This window comes from Acinonyx jubatus, chromosome D3 (assembly GCF_027475565.1).
Source record: "Acinonyx jubatus isolate Ajub_Pintada_27869175 chromosome D3, VMU_Ajub_asm_v1.0, whole genome shotgun sequence".
NCBI classification, from domain to species: Eukaryota; Metazoa; Chordata; class Mammalia; order Carnivora; family Felidae; genus Acinonyx; species Acinonyx jubatus.
This window is the reverse complement of record NC_069392.1, coordinates 75,830,299-75,857,002: the sequence shown is the minus strand read 5'-3', so window position 1 is coordinate 75,857,002 and position 26,704 is coordinate 75,830,299. Positions and strand designations below refer to the sequence as shown.

The 26,704-nt window shown below is 50.8% G+C and overlaps 1 protein-coding gene across 1 annotated transcript; it reads left to right on the top strand.

Moving 5' to 3' along the window:
* The first annotated feature begins 1,243 nt into the window (after window positions 1-1,243).
* CPLX4 (complexin 4) lies at window positions 1,244-25,186 on the top strand. The gene is made up of 3 exons (XM_015076656.3): window positions 1,244-2,757; window positions 8,515-8,602; window positions 24,194-25,186. Exons 1-3 carry the CDS (start codon window positions 2,591-2,593, stop codon window positions 24,419-24,421), a joined length of 483 nt encoding a protein of 160 aa, XP_014932142.1. The 5' UTR covers window positions 1,244-2,590; the 3' UTR covers window positions 24,422-25,186.
* The last annotated feature ends 1,518 nt before the right edge of the window (window positions 25,187-26,704 follow it).

The window sequence follows — 26,704 nt, the reverse complement described above, 5'->3', positions numbered from 1 at the left end:
GGGCTCGAACTCACATACCTGGAGATCGTGACCTGAGCCGAAGTCGGACGCTTAACCGACTGAGCCACCCAGGTGCCCCCAGAACTGGGTTTAAATCTTGGCTCTGCCGCTTACGAAGCATGACCTTCACTTTCTTTATACTTGGCTCCCCGGGTTGGGAGCATTGTAAAAGAGTCTTTTGAAGTGGTCTCAGAAAATGGTAGACCCTCTTCTGCTAGAACACGCAGAAATACTGGATAGAATTAACTAAGAGATGTAAATCAATTCGATGGGTTTGAAAGAAATCGGGGGAGACGACAGTCACGCCCGATCGGTATGCCTGCTGGGAGGGGGTGGTCGAGAGCAGGCTATGCACAGATAGACCCTGGGCGCCAGTTAGAGGCTGAGGAGTTCGCTCGGGGCGTTGGGGAGAGTCCTTGCCCGCCTTGCCATCGTAAAGATTTGGGATTTTATTCAGGTGTGATGAGAGATCTGTAGGTCTACACCCGGCTGTCCCATGTGACAAATCTTGGGATGTTTCTGGAGGAATCAAAAGATTTGACACAGCAGCGAAGAGTTTCCCGGATGTCCAAGTGGAAGGGCCAGTGTACCAAACTGAGGAATAAAAGGATTTTAAAGACATCCCATTTTCTCGGTGGAATTCTCGACTGGGGAGACAATGAGAGATTTGATTTGGTAAAATGCAATACCAGGGCGTGAGTCCCGAATAGTTGCCACGGGTTGTAGCTGCCACCTGAAGGTCTCTCTGTGCTGCTCGATTACCCCTCCCACACGAAAGTAGAACTTGGGGGATTTCACTTTGTGAACCAAACTGTTAACATAGGCCAGATCTGCAACAGATGGCCACTTTTCTTTGGGAAATGGAAGTGGTTTTTAATCTGAAACACTGCCATGTTGTCTAAAGGAGAGCTGCACTGGACTGGGAAAAGAGACGGAATCCCAGGCAGTGGCTTTTCCCCCGTCAGCTGAAGTGTCCAATACCCCCCTCCACTGAGGAAACGGGCTAGAAATGGAAATGGAGAGGCAGTGGGCCGAATGCATTGAGCTCCAAGCAGTGCATCTAAAAGTGGGAGTGGGCGTGCCGCGGTGGCTCAGTCGGCTGAGCCTCCGACTTCGGCTCAGGTCACGATCTCACGGTTCGTGGGTTCGAGCCCCGCGTCGGGCTCTGGGCTGACGGCTCGGAGCCCGGAGCCTGCTTCCGATTCTGTGCCTCCCGCTGTCTCCGCCCCTCCTCTGTTCACTGTCTCTCCCTCTCAAAAATAACATTATAAAAAATTTTTTAAGTGAAAGGAGCCGGTACGAATGCACGTTCTCAAGCCAGGCACTCAGTAGGGTTCCTGTGTCATTCCGAACCTTTTGTCAGTCTTCCAGATTGAGACCATCTGGCAACATCTTTAAATAGGTCAGTAAAAGACAAACCATCTTAGAATATATAAAAGCGAGCATTTTAAGCAAAAATCCAGATCCTACCGTTCTGTGTACAATGTAGGGGACCCATTTCCCGAGAGGGCTCATGCCCACAGATAAAATAATCAGCACAGGTTACAGAGTCCCCACCTCTTCGCCGTCCCACCTCCTCCTGAAGTGCTTTAATTAGAAAGATACTAACAGATTAAAGCCTTAGCCGTATTCCATTCCTCCCTTGACCTGAAGAAAACCATGGCCATTGAGAATCTGCTGCGTGTTAGAAAACCGTGTCAAAAGTTTTACCCAAGTCCACCAGCGAGTGTAAACAGAGCGTCCAGGGCGTGGGCTGTATGTAAGGGGGAAAGGTGGCCCCGTCACACGGGGATGATTTAACTCGCACTGTGCTCACCTTCTGGGCTCAAGCCCTGAAAGTGGTGCCACGTTTCCAAGCAGAAGAGTAACACCTCTGGGCAGGAGAAGGCTAAGGTGATGTCCCGGGTCTTCCTTCCAGTGAAGGACCCGCCCACTGGCCCTTTAGAGTCACCTGGGTGTTTCTGTATGGGACCCGGTAACCACCGAGGCAGCACAGAATTCAGGCAAACCAAAAGGCAAATCCTCGCATAGTACTTAGAGTCCGATGAGATAAAATGACGGATCAAAGGATTATTTTTGCTTAATGAAGCATTTTGGGGTTTGAGTCTCACCGGACTCCGCTTTCAACAGGATGTGGTGCTCCGGGGCTGGAATTTGGAAATTCCATTGCAGGCGCGTCATCGGTCAGCTCTGATGAATCGGAACGAGACTCTCGCCCAAGCCCTGCTGCGCTCAATGATTTCAAACTGAGAAATGGGTAGATAGCGTGAAGGATTTTTTTTTTTTTTTTGCTTCTGGAATTAGCCTCGTGTGTTAATTCAGAAAGTGGTCGGTTGCATCCGATGGTGTGCTTTAGTAATCTGAACCATCTGCCTCCCTGTATTAAGGAGTTCATCTCTTTAATCCAGCTTACTGCCCGAGTACCGCTCTTCCCTGCCATCATGCCCTTGAGCAGATGAGGCTGTGCAGAGTCCCTCGCTCTTGAACGTGTTGCCGTCGTTGAGATTTGGAGAGTTTTGTCTTCGTTTGCTTGTTCGTTTGCCTTCGGGTTCTGCCTGAGTTTTGCCTTGATTTTTCTGGAGCAGAAACGATGGCTTTCTTTATGAAAACCATGATCAGCAACCAGGTAAAGAACTTAGGATTTGGTGGCGGGTCTGAAGAAAAAAAAGAAGAAGGAGGGACCTCTGATCCTGCAGCAGCTCAAGGCATGACTAGAGAGGAATATGAGGAGTACCAAAAGCAAATGATTGAGGAGAAGTGAGTATGAGTGGCTTCGTTTCCCTTTAAGAGCCTAAAGCGCTGAATTCTGGCCATACCTTCTTCGGGCTCCCCGGTTTCTTTGTCTTTGCTTTTTTAGACGCCTTTTCTCGTGCTGTTTGCCTCTAGCCTTAGGAAGGAATGTTCTGTTCGGGGACCGATTTCCCAGCCTCAGCGGTTACTGTGTCCTACCGGTAGGGATGGCAGTGAACAATAATAAATGAATCTATGTGTCGTTCTTAAAGCGGCTTAACGTTTGCTCTGGTCAAGGTTCGTTTTAATTAGCCTCAGCCGAAGTGCTCAGATGACGAACTGTGAGCCTGTCTCTACGGTCTTGCCCAAACTCGCCCTCCTAGCGCGTAGAAAGCTTTCAAACTGTAAGAAAGCTTTGCTCCTGGAAGAGGCACACGCAGCACAATCTTTTTTTTTAATCTTTTTTTAAACGCTAGAAAGCACAACATGGTGATTATGTCCTCAGACTTGGCTTCCCAAAGACTGTGGGTAACTTTGCGGACTGTTTATTATGAAGATTTTAAAGCTACAGAAAAGTAGAACAGAATGATGAATATCCATATAAGCCTCCGAAAAAGGTCAACAGTTAACATTTTGTTATATTTGCTTATAGATGATTAGTTGGATGGATAGAACCATTTTTTAATGGTTTTGGTGTTTTTAATTTTTGAATGCTTTTAATGTTTATTTATCTTTTGAGAGACAGAGAGAGACAGAGCGCAAGTGGGAGAGGGACAGAGAGAGAGGGAGACACAGAAGCCGAAGCAGGCTCCAGGCTCTGAGCTGTCAGCACAGAGCCTGACGCAAGGCTCGAACCACAGACTGTGAGATCATGACCTGAGCCGAAGTTGGGCGCTCAACCGACTGAGCCACCCCGGTGCCCCTAGACAGAACCATTTTTAAAGTAAATTGCCAACATCATGATGCTTTACCCCTAAATACTTCAGCCATGTACCTCCAGAACATGGCATTCCCCTGGCTATATAAAATAAAAATAAAAAAGTAAAAATAAAACATCAGTAACATTTTAGCTGGGCGTTACGGAATGTGAATCCCACCACCAATTTTTCACTGCTGCAGACTGGTCTTTAAGCATAATCTGTATGTAATTTTTTTAGAATTTAAGGTAGAATCCATTTAAGACCCTTAATAACAACAAAGAATTAAAGCCCGAGCTTGAAGTTAAATGCCCATTTTTTTAAAAAAGTATTTAGTAAAAGTATTTCTCAGGCGCCTGGCTGGCTCAGTCAGTTGAGCATGCAACTCTTGATCTCGGGGTCGTGAGTTCAAGCCCCCACATCGGGCATGGAGCCTATTTAAAAAAAAAAAAAAAAAGAATTTCTCATTTAATAAGAGTATCTCTTGCTGCCATCCTGGCCCTTTTGCTAACGATCCCTTACGTAATAGTTGCCTAAGTCCTTTTGCTAAGATGATTATAGGTGAAAGGTTAATGACTTAGAGGAACCTGACTAACAAGGACAAAGGCCTACATTTATTTATTATTATTTTTAATGTTTATTTTTGAGAGAGAGAAAGAGAGTGTGAGCAGGGGAGGAGCAGAGAGAGAGGGAGACACAGAATCGGAAGCAGGCTCCAGGCTCCGAGCTGTCAGCACGGAGCCCGACGCGGGGCTCGAACTCACGGACCGCGAGATCATGACCTGAGCCGAAGTGGGACGCTTAACTGACTGAGCCACCCAGGCGCCCCTAAAGGCCTACATTTAATGGAAACCTTGTCTACTGAATTCTTTTTTGAAAGAAATCGTAGCTTATAAACTACCTAGAATATATTATGCTGGGCTCTGCAGTTAATTGAAGTCAAAGAAATAATAATAAACGCCACTGCCACCACGGTGTTGGCACTGAGATGAAGCTCAGACCAAAAGAAAAGCATCCCTAGAGTGTAGGCTAGATTCGCCTGCGGCGGGGGGTGGGGGGTTGGGGGGTGTGGGGGGGGGTGTGGAGACAGACAAACATGACACAAGGATAATGAAGAAACAGAAGTAGAACAGTCGCACCTAATGTTCTCAGCTCAAGTGAGCTAATACAAAGCAACCTGTCAGAAACTTAGACTAGACATCTGATCATGGAAATAATCATTTAAGACGTCCAAGCAACAGGCCTGGTCACAGCATTTGTGTGTTAACTCATGTCCCAGTGTCCCTAAGTTATCTGGATAGAGAAAAAGCCAGAATGCCCGAATGGTGTGGTCAATCCCGTGGGTTGGGTTATTTGCCAACTACATGGCTGTGTGTGTGTGTGTGTGTGTGTGTGTGTGTGTGTGTGAATATCATCCATTTATGTAGTCGCCCAGTTTAAGAAATGGTAGCAGGCCAATGGGGCCAGCCTGCTTCGCTCTGGCAAGAGGCACGGCTTCCGGTCTGTTGCTTGAGTTTTCTTTTTTTTTTTTTTCTTTTTTAAAAATTTTTAATTTATTTTTGAGATAGAGAGAGACAGAGCATGAGCAGGGGAGAGGCAGAGAGAGAGGGAGGGAGACACAGAATCCGAAGCAGGCTCCAGGCTCTGAGCTATCAGCACAGAGCCCGACACGGGGCTTGAACTCACAGACTGTGAGATCATGACCTGAACCGAAGTCAGACACCCAACCGACTGAGCCACCCAGGCGCCCCTGTTCCTTGAGTTTTCAATAGCTTCATCACCTAGAACGCAACAACAGTCCATTTACCCCCCGCAACCCCCCACCATCTCTCTCAATAGTAAAATGTCCCTTTACCTTTGTTGTGGTACGGTCATTTCTGTGCGACCATTTGTTACTCGAACTTTGATAGGCATCACAGAACTAAATATAACAGCTAAAATCATAAAGCACTTAGAAAAACAATACCTTTGCAACTTGAAAGTAGGCAAAGATTTCTTAAACAGGACTCTGAAAGCAATAGCCATAAAATTTTTAAATGATGTAGGCTTTATCAAAATTGAAAATTCTTGTACATCAAAAGACCCCATTAAGAAAATATTTGTAGGCAAGTCACAGACGGAGAAAAATATTTGCAAAACATATCTGACAGAGGGCTGGGATCGAGAATACGTAAAGAATTTCTACAACTCAGTTATAAAAACAAAACAAAATGGGCAAAAGAACAAACACTTCACAAAGATTCACAAATGGCCAAATAGTACATAAAAAAAAAAAAAACCCCACTTGATCTCATTAGTCATCATGAAAATGAAAATCACACTAAAGTACCACGACACACACCAGAATGGCTAAAATTAAGAAGACACAATACCAAATGTTGGCCAAACTGCAAGTCCGTTCATGGGAGAATGAATAAACCAACATGACATATTCATAGAGGACAAATGCACTCAGGAATGAAAAGGAACAATCCACCGCTAAATACCACCACCTGGATGGATCTCAAAAGTTTTTTATGCTCTGCCAAAGAAGGCATAGTATATGGCTCCATTTATAAAAAGTTCTAGAACAGGCAAAACCAATCTGTGGTGGATAAAGGACAGTGACTGGGGAGCAGGTATTCGCTGGGGATGAGAGAAATTTCTCAGGTGATAGCAATGTTTTTCATGTCTTAATAGGGGCTTGGGTTACACACAGAAACGGAACCAACAGAAATATACATATGCATACACGCACAGGTATATGTGGGTACGTGAGATTGATGATCAGGATTGGCTCACGTGATGACGGAGGCTGAGAAGTCCCACCATCTGCTGTCTGCAAACTGGAGGCCTGGGAAAGTTCCGAACTCTGATGGTGTAAGTCCTAATCAAGGGCAGGAGAAGATTGAGATCTCGGCCCAAGCAGACGGACGGAGAAGGAGAGAACTCTCCCTTCCTCTGCCTTTTCGTTTTAGTCAAGCCCTCCATGGATTGGATGCTATCCCCCCCCCCCCCCCCCACGCCAAGGAGGGCCAATCTGCTTTATTCAGTCCATCAATTCAAGTGCTGATCTCTTTTGGAAACACCCTCCCAGACACCCCCAGAAACCACGTTTAATCTGGGCACCTTGTGTCTCGAGTCAAGTTGCCACATAAAATTCACCAGCAATCAAGGTCTGTGCACTTAATTGTAGACAAATTTTACTTAAAGGAAAAAAAAAAAAGAATTACCAACAAATGCATAGCTGTGGTTAACGGCATTGCGTGCTGAAGTGTTTGCAGGAAAGAGTACCGACATCTACAGCTTTGAAACGTACCAAAAAATAAAATGGGTAAATGACCGGGTAGAGACAGGGATGAGTATGTAATAAAACGTGTATAGTAAAGATGCTAACTGTAGACTATAGATGGCGAATATACGCGTTTCGCCGTAAAACGCTTTCGACTTTTCTGTACGCTTGAAAATGTTCATAGTGAAATACTGGGGAGAAAAGATCTGCTTCTGCCCAAGCCCCGGCTCGCGGATCTCTCGGGCAAGTCACTTATCCTGTTTCCCCCTCCAAAGGCAGAATATGGAAGCCTGTGTTGTCGGGTGCCCACCCTGGGCCCGACCTTTGGAGACGGGCAGTGAGCTCAGGGAGGGCCTGTGCCCAGGGCCCGGGGGTCAGTCATTTAATCGGATGGCTTCAGATCAGCCCCTCCTTCAGGCCGCCTTCTGTGTGATGGTTAAGATGATTTCCGAACGTGAAGGGAAGAAATAGAAGCCAATTTAGCCACCTGAAAAGGAAAACAGAATTCCTTTTCGTGCAAATAATGCCTTACCCCGCCAGGCCTCACACGGGCCTAACCTAGGAACCAGAATACGGTGGGAAGCCAGCCACGAGCTCTTTCCTGGCTCCTGCCGTTGCTCCTGTGGCTGCATGGCTGCTCTGTTCTTTCTTCTCAGTGGTCAGCTCCCCCTGGGCCACCCAGACCGGATGGACTGGGGACAACGGTGGCCCACGGCCTCCAAGTTCACCTGTTCCAGCCACACTGCGAATGTGTCTTTCTCAGTCCCAGAGATCCCGGAGAAAAGATTTCACTCAGCTTGGGGCAATTCAATACGGTCAGAGAGCAGGGCCGGCATATAAATCTAGCCCCTAGTGATGCCCGTCCCTGGGCAGCTGGGAGGGGAGGCAGTCACTGTGAGCTTTGGAGACATCCCCAAAGCTGGCTGCTTCTGTCGAGGTCATCCTGAGCAAGGAAGTCCATTTCAAACCAGCATAAGCCCAAGTCCAAGTAGGTGGTCCCCAGAGCAGTATGGAAATCTACCCTACCTTATTTGGGGACGCCTCCTTCCAAACAGGGAAGGGAACGCTGTACAAAAATTGGGGTCCAGAAGGGGTGACAATGAAGGGAAATGGCTTTCTATAGATCCCTAAATCCCATGTGCCTCTAAGGACCCCCCAGCCCAGGATTCTGCGACGCTGTTTTTTCACTTGAAGAAGGATCATTCAGGGAACTTGTTAAAAACATACATTCCCCTCATCTGCGCCCCCAGGGATTCTGAGGAGTCAGTGTGAGATCAGACCCAGGAAGCTGCATTCTTAACAGGCACTCAGGTGATTCTGATGTTCGTGGTCCCAAGTCGTATCTAGAGCCGCACCTTGAGGTCAACCATACACTAGGCATAACCACTCTGCCCCTCTCTGGGCTGCATCCTAAAGAGATTCCCAGAACCAAGCTGCCATTGGGATTTAGGGGTCTGCAGTGAGTTATGACAGTAGAATGATGATAGAAAGAGAGGCAGATGTTTGGGGGCGTAGGAAGGTTTATCTCCGTGTCTGGTGGGAATGTCCGTAGCTCTGTCTATCCTTTGATGGCTTATTCTATTCTTTTACTTTTAGGATGGAAAGAGATGCCGCATTCACACAAAAAAAGGCAGAGAGGGCATGCCTCAGAGTCCATCTCAGAGAAAAGTACAGGCTCCCAAAGGTGAGACGCTCTATACACAGTAAGCATCCAATAATTTCTGAGATACTAGCACATGGAGAATGTTTGATTATCGGCAAAGGGTCACATTCATGAATACACACACACACACACACACACACATACACACATGTGTTTGTCTTCGTTGAGGTGTTTGATGTCGTGAAAGAGCATTGAACTTGGAGTTCATGAAAAGTAGATTCCAATCATTTCACCTCTATAAACTTCCATTTTGTCTCAACCAAATGGAGCTAAAAGCCACAAATGCTATTTTTATGTAAATTTATGTAAAGATTATAGAACTTCTCTGTGTAAATACACAAGGAGGGTATAATCACTGGTATTTAATATCGCTGGTATTTGATAATACAAAATAATGTGTCACATGATAATGTTCTATGGGCTGCGTGCATATCAACCCATTTAATCCTCGAACAGTCCTCTGGGGTGGTCCTATTATCACCTCCGTTTTATGGTAGAGGAAGCAGAAGCATGGAGGAGGTCAGTCCGTCCTGCCAAAGGCCACACAGGCAGGAAAGGCAGAGCCCAAGACCTTCTACCATATTCTGCCTGTATTTCAAAGGAACGGTCTGTTCCTTCTTTATGGAGGTGATGTCATCACCCCACACTAGGCGTCTATCCATCTCGGTGCTGGCGGTGAGAACGAACACCTGTAGATTCTGGTCAAGTCCTGGTTTACGGATGGGAAGAGAATGTGTGGCCATGTTACGGCAGGCTCAGATGCACGGCTCCCATGGGTCCCCTGCGGGTCCCCCGAAAGCTGACTTCAGAAGCTACAAGCACTAATCGAAGGGGGAGAGAGAGCTTGGCTGTCCCTGCAAGGTCAGTGCTGAAGTCACCCAAGAGTTAAATTTAGCCCCAACCTGTGGGGGAGACTGGCCCCTTAGATGCCCTAGGAACCATGTTCTGCTCTCACAGAGGGAAGGAAAACTCACAGTGAGATTTAAACATTTTCACAGCAACCATCGAATTTTGAAAAGCGCGTCTTTGCTTTTTGCCTCCCTGATTCCGGCCTCATGCTTTTTTGCGTTGTGCTTGCATCTTGGAAGAGTGGGGCACTAGACACGGTCCCCGCCACTCCCATTGTCTAGTGGATTATCCAAAGCTCCAGGGACAGCACTGGCCATCTTGAGGAGAACCGGGTTTTAAGTCCGGTGCAACCTCAGATGGCTTTTTAAAATATCTGGGCCTCAGTTTCCTCATCTGTAAAATGGAGACAATGACACCTGCTTCACAAAGTCTTTGTCTGAGCTAACATCGCATAAAGGACCTCGTACAGCCACCTGCCTAAAGGAAAGAGCTCAACAGAGGACAGCTCTTATTTCGCTGTAATTATCTCTATGCCCAGAAGTCTTATGTCTTCCTAATAAGAGCTGGGGGTCTCAAAGACCTCGCGGAAGCACACTGATATGTGCAAACGGTGCAACAACTCGAGGTCAAGAATCTGAGCTTCTGCTTTGCTTTCTCCCCACGGAGGCCTCAACGGCCTTGCTCATTTCCAGAGCCTCAGGGATGAGCACCTCACGCAAGGCTCAGCAGCATGGCCCTGACGGTCTTCAAAGAAAAAATAATTCCCAGATGCCTGAGTCACGCTATCCCTTGGGACAAGAGCCTCTCCCAACAAAAGCTATAAAAAGAGGACAGAATTATAAGCCACGAAATGTGCACGTTCATATCCTCTCTGGAGAGAATCAGGCCCAGGGGAGCGGCAGTGACTGTATCTGCACAGGCTTCTGCTCCCTGAAACCAGCTGGGGTGGGATGCGGGAGCGAGAAGAAGTCAAGAAATTGTCAACAGTGGAGCCCAGGATCTTTCAGTGCGTGGTTTACCAAGGCTCATATACCCCCCCTTTCCCATAGCCTCTTCAAATGTATAATGCGTGTGAGACCCCACCTGATTTTTTTTCTTCGACCCCGAGAAAGACCTTTGAGCTCACCTAAGAATCTAATGTCACTGTCTCTTTTTAGACATGAGGGAACTGCGGCCCCCGGGGGGGTCAGGTTGCTTGGCAAAAACCCACAGCTACTGACCCACGGAACCGGGATGGGAACGTCGGCCTCTCAGCCACGAAAAAGCGTGCCTTACCAAAGGGTTTGAGCACAGCTCCCTCTGGCCCCCCAAGGTCTCTGCGATGGCTACTCTCAGCGTTCGAGGTGTCCCCAAAGCTTAAGCGCAGTTTTGTGGCTTAAACCTGCGTGAAGGCTTTGGGGGCGGCCTGTACTGCTCAGGAGTTCAGTGAATCCCACCCAAAGCCCGGCAGACACCCGGCCTCTCCCCCTCCTGGGTCATCTGATGGCTTCACCCGGGACCTGGGAGCCGCTACTAAATTCCAAATACAATCCAAAGAAATAGATGAGTATATCCCTTGAAAGCGTTCCACACTTACTCTTTCCCTGCAGTTTGCTTTCAGATGGGGGCCTCCCTGGGCCTCTTTGATATTATGGCTGCATTTTGTGAAAATGGACTGATGCTGCACAACGTTGTGAGGATAGACCTGTGGTGTGAAAAAAATGCTAAAAATACCAGCAGGGCAATTGCCTGCTTTTCGCACAGCAGGTGGAAACTCCAACCCAATTACACTGCCCATAAAACAGTAATCAATAGAAAATGTATCCTACAACCCCGCCGCTCTCCTCTTCCGCTTTGTCCCGTTGTCGCCAGGTGTGACAAACGCCCCCACGTCGATGCGGCACCTTACCCCGTGAAGTCCAGCCCCACCCTTGGACACCCCCTCCGTCTCCCGTGGCTGTTACAGGTCACACGTTCCCCTCGCACCCGCCCCATCCGGGCTCGGGGCGCAGCGGGCCTTCCGGACCCGATCGCCTGCCCAGGGTTAGAAGGATGCGCTGGGGGACAGACGCGTTTGCCAGGCTGAGATCAGCCCCTGGCCGGCAGCTTCCTGTCCGTGCAGAGCGGCCAATCCTATGGTGACAGGAGCCTGGCCCCGCGCGCCCCCTGGTGTTCCTAACGCAGCGCGCGCGCGCGCGCGCGCAGCCGCAGGGAAGGGCCCCGCCGCTCTGATCAGTTCTTCCGCGCGGTCTGTGGGTTGTAGCAGGGACTCTGGCGGTGGGGGACAGAAATAAATGTATGGACGTGAACTTTTTTTTTTGCGGGGGGGGGGGGAGTCTATTCGGTTGCTGCTAAGGACCAGATTGTGCATTGTATTGTGAAGCGGTTGCTGTGCTGGCGCCCCTGGAAGGGCCTGGTGGGCTCTCCAAGGAGCAGCTGTCACAAAACAGGCGGTGGCAAGCGCCCGTGAGGGGCCCCGTGTGGGGACAGGCTGGGAGGGGAGTGTCCGAGCAGCGGGATCCTCCCGCGGTGCGCCAGGACAGAGAGCCAGAAGACAAACTGGTGTTAGCCGTCTCCGCGGTCAGCAGGATGGAGAGGGATTTTGAAATGCCAGTGACTGAGAGCGAGGAGAAGGAATTGGAATATTCAGCCCTGACGTCGGGGAAATGACCACTGTGGGGGGCAGTCCTTCCCTGGGCCTTGAAAGCCGCGCTTGGATTCTCCTACCGGACCAGGCCAACTTATCTGGAGGGGCCCGGGCTGCTCCATATTTGGAGCTGGATGTAACTCTTAGGTGTTCCTTGATTGTGCAGAAGGACTCCTGGAACCTTTAGAATGCCACCCCAAAACCATAATGGGGCTTGAAGTTTCAGGTCTTTATCTCCTGGATGTTCCCATGAGGAGCAAGGAGGCTCTGGAACCTCCGGCAGTGCCCCCGGGCATCGCTGTGATTGGGAAAGCTCCAGGCCACGGCAGTGTGTCCAGTGACCCAGGGAAAGGAATGAGGGGCCGGTGGCCAGCACCACACCCTTGGAGCCGCAGGGGAGGCCCGGCCAGGAGCTGCCAGGCTAGAGATGGGGCAACAGACCCCTTAATCGTTATGTACATCCTCTTCGTGGGGCTTGGCATCTTGATTACTTCACTTAACTAATTACTTATCCGAGTACTGAATTAAAACCAGCCATCCTGCTGTGTGTGTGTGTGTGTGTGTGTGTACATATATATCATTCAGCTCTAAAAAATGGAAATCTTTCCATTTACAACCACATAGATAGGCCTGGAGGGTGTTATCCTAAGTGAAATAAGTCAGACAAAGACAGTACTGTATGATCTCACTTGTATGTGGAATCTTTTAAAAAAAGAACTCGAGGGCGCCTGAGTGACTCAGGTCATGATCTCGCAGTTCATGAGTTCGAGCCCCGCGTCGGGCTCTGTGCTGACAGCTGGGAGCCTGGAGCCTGCTTCCGATTCTGTGTCTCCCTCTCTCTCTGCCCCTCCCCTGCTTGCACTATCTCTCTCTGCCTCTCTGAAAAATGAACAAACATTAAAAATTTTTTTTAATAAAACTAAAAAAAAAAAAAAGAAGAAGAACTCATACAGAGAAGAGATTGGTGGTTGCCAGAGGTGGGCGGAGGTGGGGGTGGGGCGGGTGAAATGGGTGAGGGTGGTCAAAGGGTACAAACTTCCCAGTTATAAGTCCTGGGGATGGAAGGCAGGGCATGGCGACTGTAAAAAAAGGTCATCAAAAGACATTGGTAAGGACAAATCCTACCAATTGTAGGATTTTACTCATTGTTGTTAACAATCAGCCATAACCTCCGGGTGTGGGACACCTCCCGCCTGTCCAAGCTCTCCTTCTGGAGCAGGTGTGGGCTCCTGGACCGCCCCTGGTACTCGGCTCCTTGACCCCAGTGTCTGAATGGTATTTCTATGTTCATTAAACCTATTTTTCACATATCTGAAAAAGCCCATGTCACTGCATAATCATAAAGCTCATTTAAATCAAGGGACTTGCCCAAGGTCACACCTCTTACTGTGCCACACAGACCTCCAGCCTCCTGATTCTTCTACCCAGTGCTCTCTGTGTCCCATGCTCCCTCCACCGTCTTGAAACCATATCTCCGCCCGGGAGGGTGGCCTTGAGAACGAACACAACCGTCCAACAAGAAAGCAGTGCTGGCCAGAAAGCAAGAGGCACCAGGACCTTCCTGAGCTCCTAATAACAACCTTTCCCTCCCCTCGAGGTGCAGACTGCTAAGCCCCGTGTTGTCTTATAAAGTCCATATTGAGTAAGCAGCCATTCTAATGGTATTAGCGGTCCACGGGGAGCTGGATACATTCACTAGGTCTTCCAGCTAACGAGGGATGCCCCCTGGGTGCCTCATTCACAATTCCCCAGGGTCACCGGCACAGGAGTCACACAGCCAGCAGGAGGCGGTTCTGGGCCCTTCCCCTCACCAAGGCCCAACGGAGAGCAGATTTGAGGAAAATGTCTTCCCGGGAGCTGTCAGATCTAATGAGGATAACTATGTCACATTTTGGAATTAGAACCGTATTTTCTAAAGCAACTATTTGGCTGGCGTTTCCCGTGAAAGAGTTTCACTGATTGCTGACTGGTGGGGGGAGGAAATGTGGACTGGGAAAAGGAGGAATGTGGGCCCAGCCCCCTAGGGCACAGTAAAAAGCCTCCTCTCCCAGCTCATCGATCACTGCTAATGACAATGCCATTTATTGCGCCCGGGTCCTGGGACGACCCCTTTTATTATTATTACTTTTTTAATGTTTATTTATTTCTCAGAGAGAGGGACAGAGAGTGAGTGGGACAGGGGGCAGAGAGAGAGAGGGAGGCACAGGATCCGAAGCAGGCTCCAGGCTCCGAGCTGTCAGCACAGAGCCCGACGCGGGGCTCGATCTCATGAGATGTGAGATCGTGACCTGAGCCGAAGTCGGACGCTTAACCCACTGAGCCACCCCGGCGCCCTGGACGATGATTGCAGGAATCACAGAAGCAAATAAGTGCAGTGATCAAACTGCAGGAATCCGAGGTATTCATAAGAAACTGCCCGCATGTGCACTCTGTGGACACGTCCTCCGGTTTTCAAATCACAGGTCCCCGAGGACTCCTGGCGCCCACAGGAATCCATGATGCTCACGTTAGGTTTGGGTCTCGCTTGGCTGATCACCCCCTGTCCTGTATCTTCAGGGGGTGTCCTTTTTCCATCTCTGTTGTCTCTCCTTTAGAAAGAAGGGCAAATCTCTCCCAAGGAAAACAAGCAGCTAGCACCTGCTGAGCAAACAGTCCTTTCTAGGTACCTTCCCCGAGTCACTGGTTCCCTCAGCTCTGCTGAAACCTTCCTCCTTCGGATGCTGGGTAGCCTGTCTGGACGCAGCAGGCGGCTCTACCGTTTTCTCGGGACACCTCTGTGTTTCTCTTCCCTTCCTGCCGCCTCGGCCAGCGCTTCCTCCGGAAGCCCTCTCTCTCCTCAGCTTCCAGGCCTTGCGCTGCAACTGTTTCTCCTGTGTCTTCTTTGTGGCTTAGCCTTCCCCTGTCTGCCGCCACCCGCCCCCCCCCCCCCCCCGGTTTTGGAAGATTCCCGGTCTGCTCTTTTTCCCACTGAATCTGCACACTCTGGCCAGGGGACGGCATCTTGCTGTGGCCTTCAGCTACCAGCTGTCTGTGTGGGATGACTCTCAAAGCCATTCCTGCAGCATACCTCTTGTCTCTACATTTCACTGCCGCGTCTGCCCGTGGCTCATATCCAGAACAGACCAGCCAGCTCTGCCCCAGAGCTGCTCCTCCTGGAGGCCCCATCTCCACCGACGCCACCCTCGCCACCCCCCGCCCCCCACTTCCAGCCAATTCCCCAGGTTCAGCTCATCCCCAAGGGCAGGCCTCGTCCTTTTTTTTCTTCTTTCTTTTTATTTTGAGACCGTCAGAGAGACAGCATAAGTGGGAGAGGGGCAGAGAGAGAGAGAGAGAGAGAGAGGGAGACAGAGAATCCCAAGCAGGCTCCACTCTGTCAGCACTGAGCCCGATGCGAGGCTCAAACCCACCAACCGCCAGACCACGACCTGAGCCAAAACCAAGAGTCGGACGCTCAACCGACTGAACCACCCAGGCGCCCCAGCATTTCTCACCTCTCTTGCTACAACAGCTCACCAGTGGCTCTTCCCCTCAAAATGGCAGAGTGAGGTTTCCAAGATGCAGATCTGACCCTGTTTCTCCCCTGGTTAAAAAAAAAAAAAAAAAAAAAAAAGCCTTATCCTAACTTCCAAGAATCAAGTCCCAATCCCTTGCCCTGTAGGCCATTAAGTGGCTCCTGTCTTTCCGGTCTTGTCTTTTGCAACTCCCTGCTCGGACTGGACTTTCCTCCTGCTTTGCTCCCTCCACTCTGCTCTCCACGGCCCCTTTCCTTCCCGTGTAACACTTTGGTCTAGTGCCACTTCTTCTAGAAACTTCTGTGACCCTCTTCTCCCCACTGCCCTTCCTGTCGCGCTCCCATCATCCCCGAGTGCACGTCTCTTACGTGATCTTACCACCCTGGGTAGTCTCCCCTGCTGGACTGTGTGCCCTTTAACAAAGGGGCTGAGCTGTTCATCTCTGTCCGCAGCGCCTCGCACGGTGCCTGCCGTGTAGAAATTGTGCACGCGTGCGCGTGCACACACACCTACACACACGAAATGTTTGCCGAAAGTCGGATGTTATTGGGAACAGGGGGAAAAAAATACAGAGAACCAAGTATCGAAAACAGCAGAAAGAATTTATCTGCTGTAAGAGTTACATTAAAAATAAATCTTCCTGAAAAGAACAAGTCTGGGTTAGACATTCTAACTGTATAAAGTACAAAGTCTGTGTTATAATTCAAGTGCCACACGTCTGCAAAGAGAGGAAGTAACGTGTTTGAAAGAAAGCCACACGATGCTTTCTAAAAACAAATGTGCCCTTCTCCCTAGCCCATTCAAAATGTATATGTAAGTCAAGCCAAATTAATAAGAGAAAACAGTTCCACAATGAACCCTAATCCTATTAACGGAATTGTCAATCTAGGTTAGTCATTGCAAAATAATGTTGTGCCCCCTGCCGAGCTATATGATTTGGTTACACCTGGTGTTGGTGTGCTCTATTCAGGGCATCATTCATTTTGAATAAAGGTGAAGATAGGAGAAAATCTATCGGTGGAGTTGTCTTTAGACTGATGTCACGGTGGAGGCTCCCTTGGAACGGAATTTAAAATTTGCCTCTTAAAAAAAGAGAGGATTCTGTGGACCTTCCTTTGTCCGCCTCCTCCAGATCCGGAGCCCTTGGGCTGCCCAGCAGGGTCTGAGACCCGGAAACCGCACCCCCCTGCTCCCCAGCAGCTGTTTCTGGGGGCGGGGCTGGAGGCCATCGAGGCCGGCCAGGGGCCCTCCCTTCCTTCTCCTCCCCATCCTGTCCCAGCTCAGTTTGCTCCGTCTACTCGTGCCCTTGAAAGAGCCATGGACTGAATGTCCTGCGGGGACATGGGGAAGGCGAGAAAGAGCCAGGGGACATGGGTACAGCGGCAATGTGGGACACCCCACTCTGCCATGCAGCATTCTCCGGTGATCCTGACAGCCCCCACCCCTGTAAGGGAGGTAGATATTATTTCCCCTTCACGGATGGGAGCCCTGGTGGGGAGGGCGGTGGGCGGAGAGGAAGAGGGGTGTCCCAAGGTCACACCGCCTGTAAATGGCGAAGCAAGATAACACCCCAGGCTGATGTGACCCCACCGGCCACAGCAGTGCAGGCTGCTAACCCCTAACCAGCTGAATGACATTTCTGCAAGTTTCTTTATCCCTCTGCACCTCAGTTTCCTCCTCTGTAAAATGAGAGGCTTGGATGGTGACCTTTAGGAGCTCCTTGAGCCCCTCGGCAATGCCTTTTAAGGGACAGAAGTGGAAGATGCACACAGTTGGTGTCTAGAAATTCCCATTCCATATGGGTCCTATATGTGTGCACACTTTCAACCGAAGAAGTCAGATCCACACCTTCTGTGCAAGTGGCTGAGGAGGGAAGACGTTGGTGCAACGGACGAAGCAGCTAGCAAACCCCAGACAGGATCCCCCACACTGCTCAGATACGAGAATCACCCGGTAAACGTTTTATTTATTTCTGGGACAGAGAGAGACAGAGCATGAACGGGGGAGGGGCAGAGAGAGGGAGACACAGAATCGGAAACAGGCTCCAGGCTCTGAGCCATCAGCCCAGAGCCCGACGCGGGGCTCAAACTCACAGACCGCGAGATCGTGACCTGGCTGAAGTCGGACGCTTAACCGACCGCGCCACCCAGGCGCCCCTGGTAAATGTTTTAAAAATGATATCGCCTAGAAGTACCTGGGTGGCTCGGTCAGTTAAACATCTGACTTCAGCTCAGGTCATGATCTCTCGGTTCGTGGGTTCCAGCCCCGCGTCGGGCTCTGTGCTGACAGCTCGGAGCCTAGAGCCTGCTTCCGAGCCTGCTCCTGTGTCTTCCTCTCTCTCTGCCCCTCCCCCACTCGCGCTCTGTCTCTCTCTCTCAAAAATAAGCATTTGAGAAAATTATTTAACAAATGATATCGTCAAAGCCCCTGCCACGGACCATTGGAGCCAATCCTCTAGGGGTGGGTGCTAGCCATTTTTCTAGGCGTCACACGGGATTCGGCGGCCCAGGGAGGGTTGAGAACCACTGTTCTAAGGGATAGAACATACACTTGGCTCTGACCTTCAGCGGCAAATGCTCAGAACAAGGATGAGTGAGTGGGTCTGCTAGAGTCTGGCCCCCCGGGCCTCATGCCTCCCTCCCTCCTGGTCCGGCCCGAATACCCCTTTACCTTTGGCAAAGCAGGCCATGCTCACTTTAATTTTCCATGGAGGTGTTTGTGGTCTGGCTGTGCTCTTTAATCTATTCCCCGCTCCCCCAGGGTCTCAGGTTCCGGCAGGACAGGAACGAGGGGTGGCTGTCTCCTTGCCTAGAAGCCAGTACAGCCCCTCTACTCATACCTAGGCCAGTAAGAGGAGGTTTGTAAAGACTGGCAGCCAGTGGTCCTCACAGAGATGGAAACATCTAGTGTTAGATCAACTCGACAAAGAAATCCATTAATCTTAGCTGTTTGGAATTGTGTAGACCAAAGAGAAAGAAACAAACCGAAACCAAAATAAAACCTGGCTAGAATCAAACAAACAGGTGTTTGCTATATATCCAGGTTTGATTGACTAGATTATTTTTTTAATGTTTATTTATTTATTTTGAGAGAGAGAGAGAGAGAGAGAGAAAGTGAGTGGAGGAGGGGCAGAGAGAATGAATCCCAGGCAGGCTCCACACGGCCAGCACACAGCTGGAAGTGGGGCTCGAACTCACAAACCGTGAGATCATGACGGGAGCCAAAAATCAACAGTCAGACCCTTAACCAACTGAGCCACCCCTGAGGCGCCCCTGATTGACTAGATTGGAAAAATGTGGTGAACGCTCAGCTTTTTGACGGTTAACTGTTGAAGATACGATCGTTTGTCAACGTATCTCAAGTTTGGTACAAGGTGAAGGCCAGTTTGTCAAAATCTAGGGCGCAGCGTGAATCCAGGGTGGTGCTGAGCCTTCAGGGAAAGGTCAGAAATCAGTCACAGGGTGTGGGGCTATTTAAATAATGGGGCATTCAGCACTGGCAATTAAGATTATAAATCTGGTTAAAAACCAAGAGATTAAAACTGCTTCTGGCCAGCCGGCATAAAAATAATTAGCTTTTAACTGCATTAAACGATATCCCAAATTGATAAGATTTCTAGAAGTGAGAAGACCTGTGAGACAGAACCTCTGGGAGTAAAGTATAGCTTATCTGGCCCCTAACGGTCAGCTGGTTCACTCACGCACTCGCTCGCTCACTCGTTCACACCGTGGTTCTCAGGCTCAGCCTCCTTCCCTGCCTGGAGCTGATTCATCCCGTCTATAACTTGCATCTGGAGTGTGCGGAGGCATTACTGTCTTTCCTTGATGTGTCAAAATATCCCTGGTCTCCCCAGGCTGATTTGTCAGTGGGCAGCAGAAAGACTATGCAAGCCATTCGTTGCTTGGATTACAGACAAGGCCCCGTCATCAGGGAGGTTCATTAGGCCAGCAGACAAGGCCGCACAGGGGCCGCCGTATAAATTTCATTTATTCTTCTTAATGGCTTGCTCTGGCCCGGATCTTTCTCTCCAGGGCCGATACTGCTCTCTCCCCGCTCTGCGTCACCGTCCGTGCCTTCTTTATCGTGGGGACCCTTTCAGCAGGGATTGTGAGAGCAAACTGTCCTTTTTCTCAAAAATATTGATAACCACAGCCACCCTCGTCCAGGGCTTTGAAGCTTAGGGGACCGTGTCACGGCACGTCTCCTTCGATCTGCTCAGTAATCCTCTAGGGCCCTTCCCCCGGGCATCGGAAGCGGTAAGGTGACTTGTGAAAGGTCATGGGGCCGGCAAGTGACAAAGCAGGAACTCGAAGCCAGGCCTTTCACTGCCATAGGTGGCCGCGGTGGGGGGAATCGTGTCATTCCGCCACAGGAGACCCCTTTTCACACACAGGACCCTCGCCCTTGGCCTGTCCTGGGTCTGGGGCCAGCTCACGTGGTTAGGACCCAGCACTAATGAGGCTGGGGCCCAGGCGTGGTTCCCAAGGGCTTCGTTTTGTCCTCTAGCCCCTGCCGGCCCCACCTGGTTGTCCTACCCTTAGTCGATTACCCAAGGAAATCAATCCCAGTGCTGGAATTGTCATCTGAAGCAACCGTGCTGCTGATAGACGGTCAATAGCATTGTCCTTCTAGAAGGATGGTGACGATAGCCGTTGACGACACCGAATACTCCCTTTAGACTGGACAATCGGAGCCACCCGCCTTGGGCGCCATGCTTCAGAGGGCTCCCCTCTGTCCCTTGGACTTCATTCTTTCACATGGGGTGAAAAGTCTCTAGGGCCAAAGAGACAGGCCCGCCCAGAGCCCACGGCCCTCTTTTAGACCACACTCGGGCTGCCCGGGACCCCGAATTCCCGGCCTAAATGTATTCTGGATCCTCTCAGGCCCCTTCACCAGGACTGTGCCCCGGAGAGTGCAGTGAGCTCCTGGGCTGGGTCCTGCTAAGCCTGATGAGGAGGGCAGGAGGTCCAGTACTGGGAACCTGATGGCACAAGGTTCCCAGGGAGGGACGGAGCCAGGGATGGGGGGAACGGAGGGCTGGCCGTGAGCCTGGAACCTCTTTCAGTGCTCATCCGCCGGCTCCCACAAACATTCCCATGGGTCTGGCAAAGGGTGAGAAGCCCGGCAGCTTTCTCCCAGAACGGAAGACATTGTGCAGAGAGGGAAACAAATAGGCCCAGCCTTCCAGGAACGTGACTGTGGAACGAGAGCGGGGGGCCATTTCTAGGCCAGAGGGAAGGTGCGAAGAGAGCAAGGGCTCTGATAAGGCTGACTGCCATAGGCAGGAGTCACGGTTATCCGACGCGAATCTGCAGCCCACCCCTGGGAGTTATCCTGTTTATGAATAGCCACCCCCGGTTGACTGCTTAATAATTCAGATGTCATCTAATTAATCCTCTACAATTCTAAGGCAAATAATAGAATCCCAATTTACAGATAAGAAAGTAAAGCTCAGAGAGGTTGTGTAAGGTGCCCAAGGTCACACAGCCTATAAGTGGTGGTGGTAACCCTCACGCTCAGGCAATCTGATTCTCAAGCCAACAGTGGACCTCCCGGCACACTGGCCCAACGGACTGGAAAGGCAAGTCAGCAGCCATGAAAATAGAGCTCTTTACGGCAAGGCAGACCTGTGCGTTTAAGGATTGTTAACGCTGTTGTAGTCCCTGACCACAGGCTCCTTGAATCATTCGATAAACATTTACTGTCTGTGTCTACATGCCAGACACTCTGCTAGGTTCTGAGACGTGTAGATGAGTGAGTCACAGTCCTGTCTTCAAGGGAAGGAGAGTTCTTAAACTTAAGCAATGCACCAGAATCACTGGGAGGGCAATTGCTAAGTTGAAGATTGCTGGGCCCGCCCCCACAGCAGGTCTGGGTGAGGCTTGAGATGTGCATTTCTTTCTTTCTTTTTTTCAATGGTTATTTTTGAGAGAGAGAGAGAGAGAGCAAGTTTGGGAGGTGCAGAGACAGGGGGACAGAGGATCCAAAGTGGGCTCTGTGCTGACAGCAGAGAGCCCAATGCGGGGCTCGAACTCACGCACCACGAGATCATGAGCCAAAGTCCGATGCTTAACCGACTGAGCCACCCAGGCGCCCCAGGGGATGTACATTTCTAACAAGGTCCCGGGAGCCGCCGAGGCTGCTGGCCTGGAGACCCCACTTTGAGAAACGCTTTGGTAGAAGGTGCCAATCAAGAGCCCCTCTGTGAGTTGTGAGGCAAAGTCGAACGCCACTGCTCGGCCTGCCCCAGGCAAGAGGAATGAAGAGAGAATAAACCTGAAAGTCCTCCCTGAAGGAAAATCTGTTCCAAAGCTTCCCCCACCCACCGCCCCGAGGCAGCATGACGAAGTTGAAGTTGCCGGGTGAAAGGAAGGCAGGGAACACCGCCCTCATGCACGGGCCGGCTCTCTGAGCACCCACTGGCCAGCCCACCCCGCTTTGGTCCCTCTAGCTACCTGTCCCTCCAGGCCACAGCGGCTTCTCCAGCCAGTTTTGACTCTAGTGACATCCACAGAGATCTCATGCCCAACCAGAGGGGTGGGGGGTGCCAGCATTCCCAGGAAAGCCTTTTCAAATCACTCTATTTTATTTCGGGGTGCGTGAGAGAGGGGAGAGGTCGTGCATTTCCACGAACTGAGAACGGCCAGGCTGAAGTCCTGCCTTTCCTCTCCTCCCCGCAAAAAACGCCCAGAGGGTAATTAGCAAGAAAGGCAACTTCTAGAGTAGGTAAATAAAAAATAAATAGAAATGGAGGACTGGCTGGGAGCCCCTGCGGATTAACTAACTAATTAATCCCCACAACAGTTTGACGAGGAACTAATTAATCCATTAAAGCGCTTTGAGGGGCCAAGGCCTGGCCAAGTGCAGGGAGAGGCTTCTCGCCCTTGGGAGGCTGCGGCCGAGAGCGGCTCTTCCCAGAGGCCTTCAGGGTGTACCCCCAAAGGGCACGTCCTTTCTGCATCCCAAGTCAGCCTCTCAAGCGTCTCTGCAAACCCGGCTTGCCGTCTCTCTGCCCAGAGACCCAACCAGAAGAAGGAACTCGGAGGGAGCCACGGGGCCCTAGAGCTGGAGAAGGCCCAGGAAATCCACTTTACCGATGGAGCACAGAGCATACACCTCACTCTGGCTCGCTCTTTGTACCCGGAGACAGCCGATGTCTGTTTACAGTCGTTTATTCTCAGCACCCAGGCGAGGGGAATTCATAGTCTCCTGCAGGTGTTGACCTTCACGCCATCCGGGAGAGCTGCAGGTGTCAAAATCTTTCTAAAATCACATCGGTGAGGTCTGATGAAGACTAAGCGTTCGTGGGGCGCCTGGGTGGCTCAGTGAAGCGGCTGACTCTTGAGGTTGGCTCGGGTCACGATCTTGCGGTTCGTGAGTTCGAGCCCCGCATCGGGCGCTACGCACCGACGGTGCAGAGCCTGCTTGGGACTCTCTCCCTCCCTCTTTCTCTGCCCCTCCCCCACTTGCTCACGCTGTCTCGCTCTCTCTCTCAAATAAAGAGATATATCCTTTAAAAAAAAAAAGGCCTAAGCGATCATTTCATCTTTGTGTGAATTTGCATGCCCTTTGGTCACCGCCTGACAAGGTGGGAGAGCCCCAAAGTGTGCTGAGCTCTTTCCCATCCTTCGCTTTTCTAATGCTCTGTAATCTTCTGGGCCCCTGGCGCCCTGTGTGCCTCCTGTTACAACCTGATCTCAGAAATCATCGGATACAGCCATCTGGGCATAGAAAGTACCCTCACCTTTCCCAGGGAAACTTCTTTGGATTTTTCTCTCTACTTAAGACACAAAGGCCCCACAGCCAAAGGGGTAAAGGAATGTCTACGACGGGGTGGGGCACGCACTATACGTCGCTGCGGAACGGCCCCTCGTGGAGTCACAAAAGGAACTACGTAAGGCAAACTGTGACGGTGGCAGTTAGCACAATGGGATGTGAGTACCGGCCGTGACACAGCCGATTCACTTAATAACCAAGGGCTATGTGGCAGACGTACTTCCGGGTGGGAACGGGGGAAGGTTGAATTTGACGTGATTCTGTGCCTAGCAGAAGAGGGGGAAGGGTCAAAGGTCAAGCAGAAGTTGCTACGGTGACGGAGCCCGGTCAGGCCGCGGTGAGCCCAGCCCCCACCCTCCAGGGTGGGAACAGCCAGGGCCACTGAGTCACAGACTGCTTAAGCTCGCAAAGCCGCCCTGAGGCAGAGTCTACGAGTCGGTCTGTGATTCCCCGGCTTTGCTGGCACCGCAGGACAAGGAGGGCTTCTTAAAACCCGCAAGGCTGGGCTCCACCCAAGAGCTCCTGATTCGGGGGGGTCTGGGGCGGGGCCCCAGCGTTTGGCTTTCTAACAGGTTCCTAGATGATGCTGATGCTGTGGGGCCCGGGGACCGCTGCTGTGGGACGCGTGATGGGCGCAAGGTGCAGCGAAAGAGGGAGGGGCGCGGCGACCAGCCCCCCCCCCCCAGCCCCCACGATTGCTACCGAGCCCAGGCTCCGCGGAGACACAGCCGAGCGTGCCATTCGCGTCATTCATCCCCAGCGGAGGGTCTTCCTGCTTTTACTATTTGTTCGGTGGTTCGGTTGCTTCCACGTGGTTTCTCGAGTTCCGCGTTTGTGTTTTTTGCACAGAGTGAAATGGATGAGAACCAAATCCAGATGGCTGGAGATGACGTGGATTTGCCCGAAGATCTCCGGAAAATGGTAGACGAAGACCAGGAGGAGGAAGAGGACAAGGATTCTATTCTCGGGCAGCTCCAGAATCTCCAGAACATGGACTTGGACACCATAAAAGAAAAAGCCCAGGCCACCTTCACGGAAATGAAGCAGACAGCAGAGCAGAAGTGTTCTGTGATGTAAGGGGCGAGGCAGGGGACGGGAGGGACCCGGGTCGAGGGGGCGGTGACCACTGTCCTATGGAGCGTTTCGAGACCATATACTTACGTGTAGCGAACACAGAAAATTCCATGTTGATACACTCTCCACAGACCCATAGACAACAACTCGATGTTCTGAATGTTCCCTGTAGAGCGCTTAGCTAGCACCTTCCAGGAGGGAACATACTTTCCTTTTAAGTTATGAAGTGTGGCCCAGGGTGACGTTTCATCCGTGAGCGACGCCGAACACAGATCTGCTTAAAGGTCTTTGGGACAGCCAGGAGGAAACAACGCAAAGGGCACTTCCTCTCCTCTTTCCTTTCTTACAGGGGAGGGTCTCACCCTCTCCCGCCACTAGCATGGCTCCAGGCCCCTTGGGAAAAGATGTGGGAGGTCAGGGAGCCCCCTGGGATCCCAGGCTTCAGGCTCAGGAGCAAGCAAAGACCTCGGAACCAACCTCCCACTCCCGGGCAGCCGGACACTGTTGATGCTCCCCATCGACTTTGGCCTTTGGACACTTCAAGGCCAAGGGGCAGTGGCAGGGACGAAATGAGACAGGAAGGTGGAGAATAGACTTCGCCAGCCCTCTGCATCATTCTAGAGGCCACGTGAAGGATGGACTTGAGGGGGTGACGTGAGAGGCAGGGGGGCAACTGGGAAGGCTGTGGCTATCTCCACGTTCACCATCATCACCCTTTGCCTGAACTTGGTGATGTCATGGGAACAAAGTGGTGGATGAATAAAGAGCCTTGAGACATTAAATCAATCTGTGTGTGTGTGTGTGTGTGTGTGTGTGCGCCTCCCCTGGGTCTCCTCCTTTGTCTCCCTCTCCTGCCACTCCCATCCCCCCCCCCCCCAGACTAGCTTCCAACAAATCATGCTGTCATGCTGTGCCACGGTCTTCCAGGGCGTACACGGGTTCCTTTCTCTTAACGCTTGCTCCCTTTCAAAGGGAAGTGCTCAAAAGACTTGGGATATTTACCTCGGAAACACTTCGCGCTCTTTAACTAAAGCCAACCAAGCCCAAACAAAATACTAGCCTTTCGAGGAATCCGTTCAGCGAAGAAATACTGCTCAAAGACAGCGTCTATCAAGAGGAACTGCTCCACCAGAGGGAAGGGGAACGAGGACCACAAAGTTAGGGACTAACCTCTTCTATAACCGGAGCTCCTGAACGTGCGGTGGAGGACAGAGTTTCATGTCACAGAAACATGCAAATAAAACAAGGCATTAGGGTTTCAGGACCTATGATCCTCAGCAAAGTTTAGCCCCTCTTGAAAGTCCCTGGGAGAACACTGGTGCCATGTTGGAGGTTGATTAGTCTTGAAGTCCACTGTCATAGTCCATCCTGGCTCTGTGGGTGACTTATAAGCCAAACAAACAAACAAACAAACAAAAAAAAACCACGTTTGTTTCTCATAGTTCTGGAGGCTGGGAGACAGATGAGGTCCCTTTTCTAGATCCTAGAATTCTCATTTTATCCTCATGCTACGAAAGGGGCAAGGGAGGTCTGTGGGGTCTCTTTTATAACAACACTAATCCCATTTGGGGAGGGGGGGCTCTGCTCATGACCTAATCACCTCTCAAAGACCCCACTAACGATATCACCTTGGAGGTTAGAATTCAGCATGTGAATTTTGAGGGGGCACAAATTCAGGCCGCGGCATCGTGAGTTCGAGCCCTGCAGGGGGCTCCCGGCTGGGCGTGGTGCCTGCTTGAGATGCTCTCTCTCCCTCTCCCTCAGCGCCCTTCCCCGCTGGCTCTCTCTTCTTCTCTCTCCCTCAAAACGAAACAAAACCATGCTTGTCTTTCATCAGCACTGGCATGTGAGTTGTGATTTGTGTTATAGCAGAAACTTTAAAATATTCACCATTTTTAAAGCTCCAAGATAATGGATAAAATATGTTTTCAGTCCAGGGCCCGACTTCGCCCCATAACTCATGGAGTGAGTGAGACGGACGAGTGATGCATGTGGCCCTGTGTTTATCTGCTTCATTGTGGTTGCCAAACCAGTCCACAGACTAGCTACAGAAGGGCACAGAAGACCATTCTGCTTTCTCGTAAAATGCAGCCAATGCCGACAGGGAAATCGCTAAATTGGCATTTCACCTTGACCATCAAAATTGTTCTAGTGCCCTCCCGTGCGTGTCTCAGCGGAGCTGCGTAACCACTAGAAGACTCCACCGTGGTTGTCTGATTCCTTAAAAAGAAAAATACAAACCACAGGGGTGCCTGGGTGACTTAGTCGTTGAAGCGTCTGACTCTT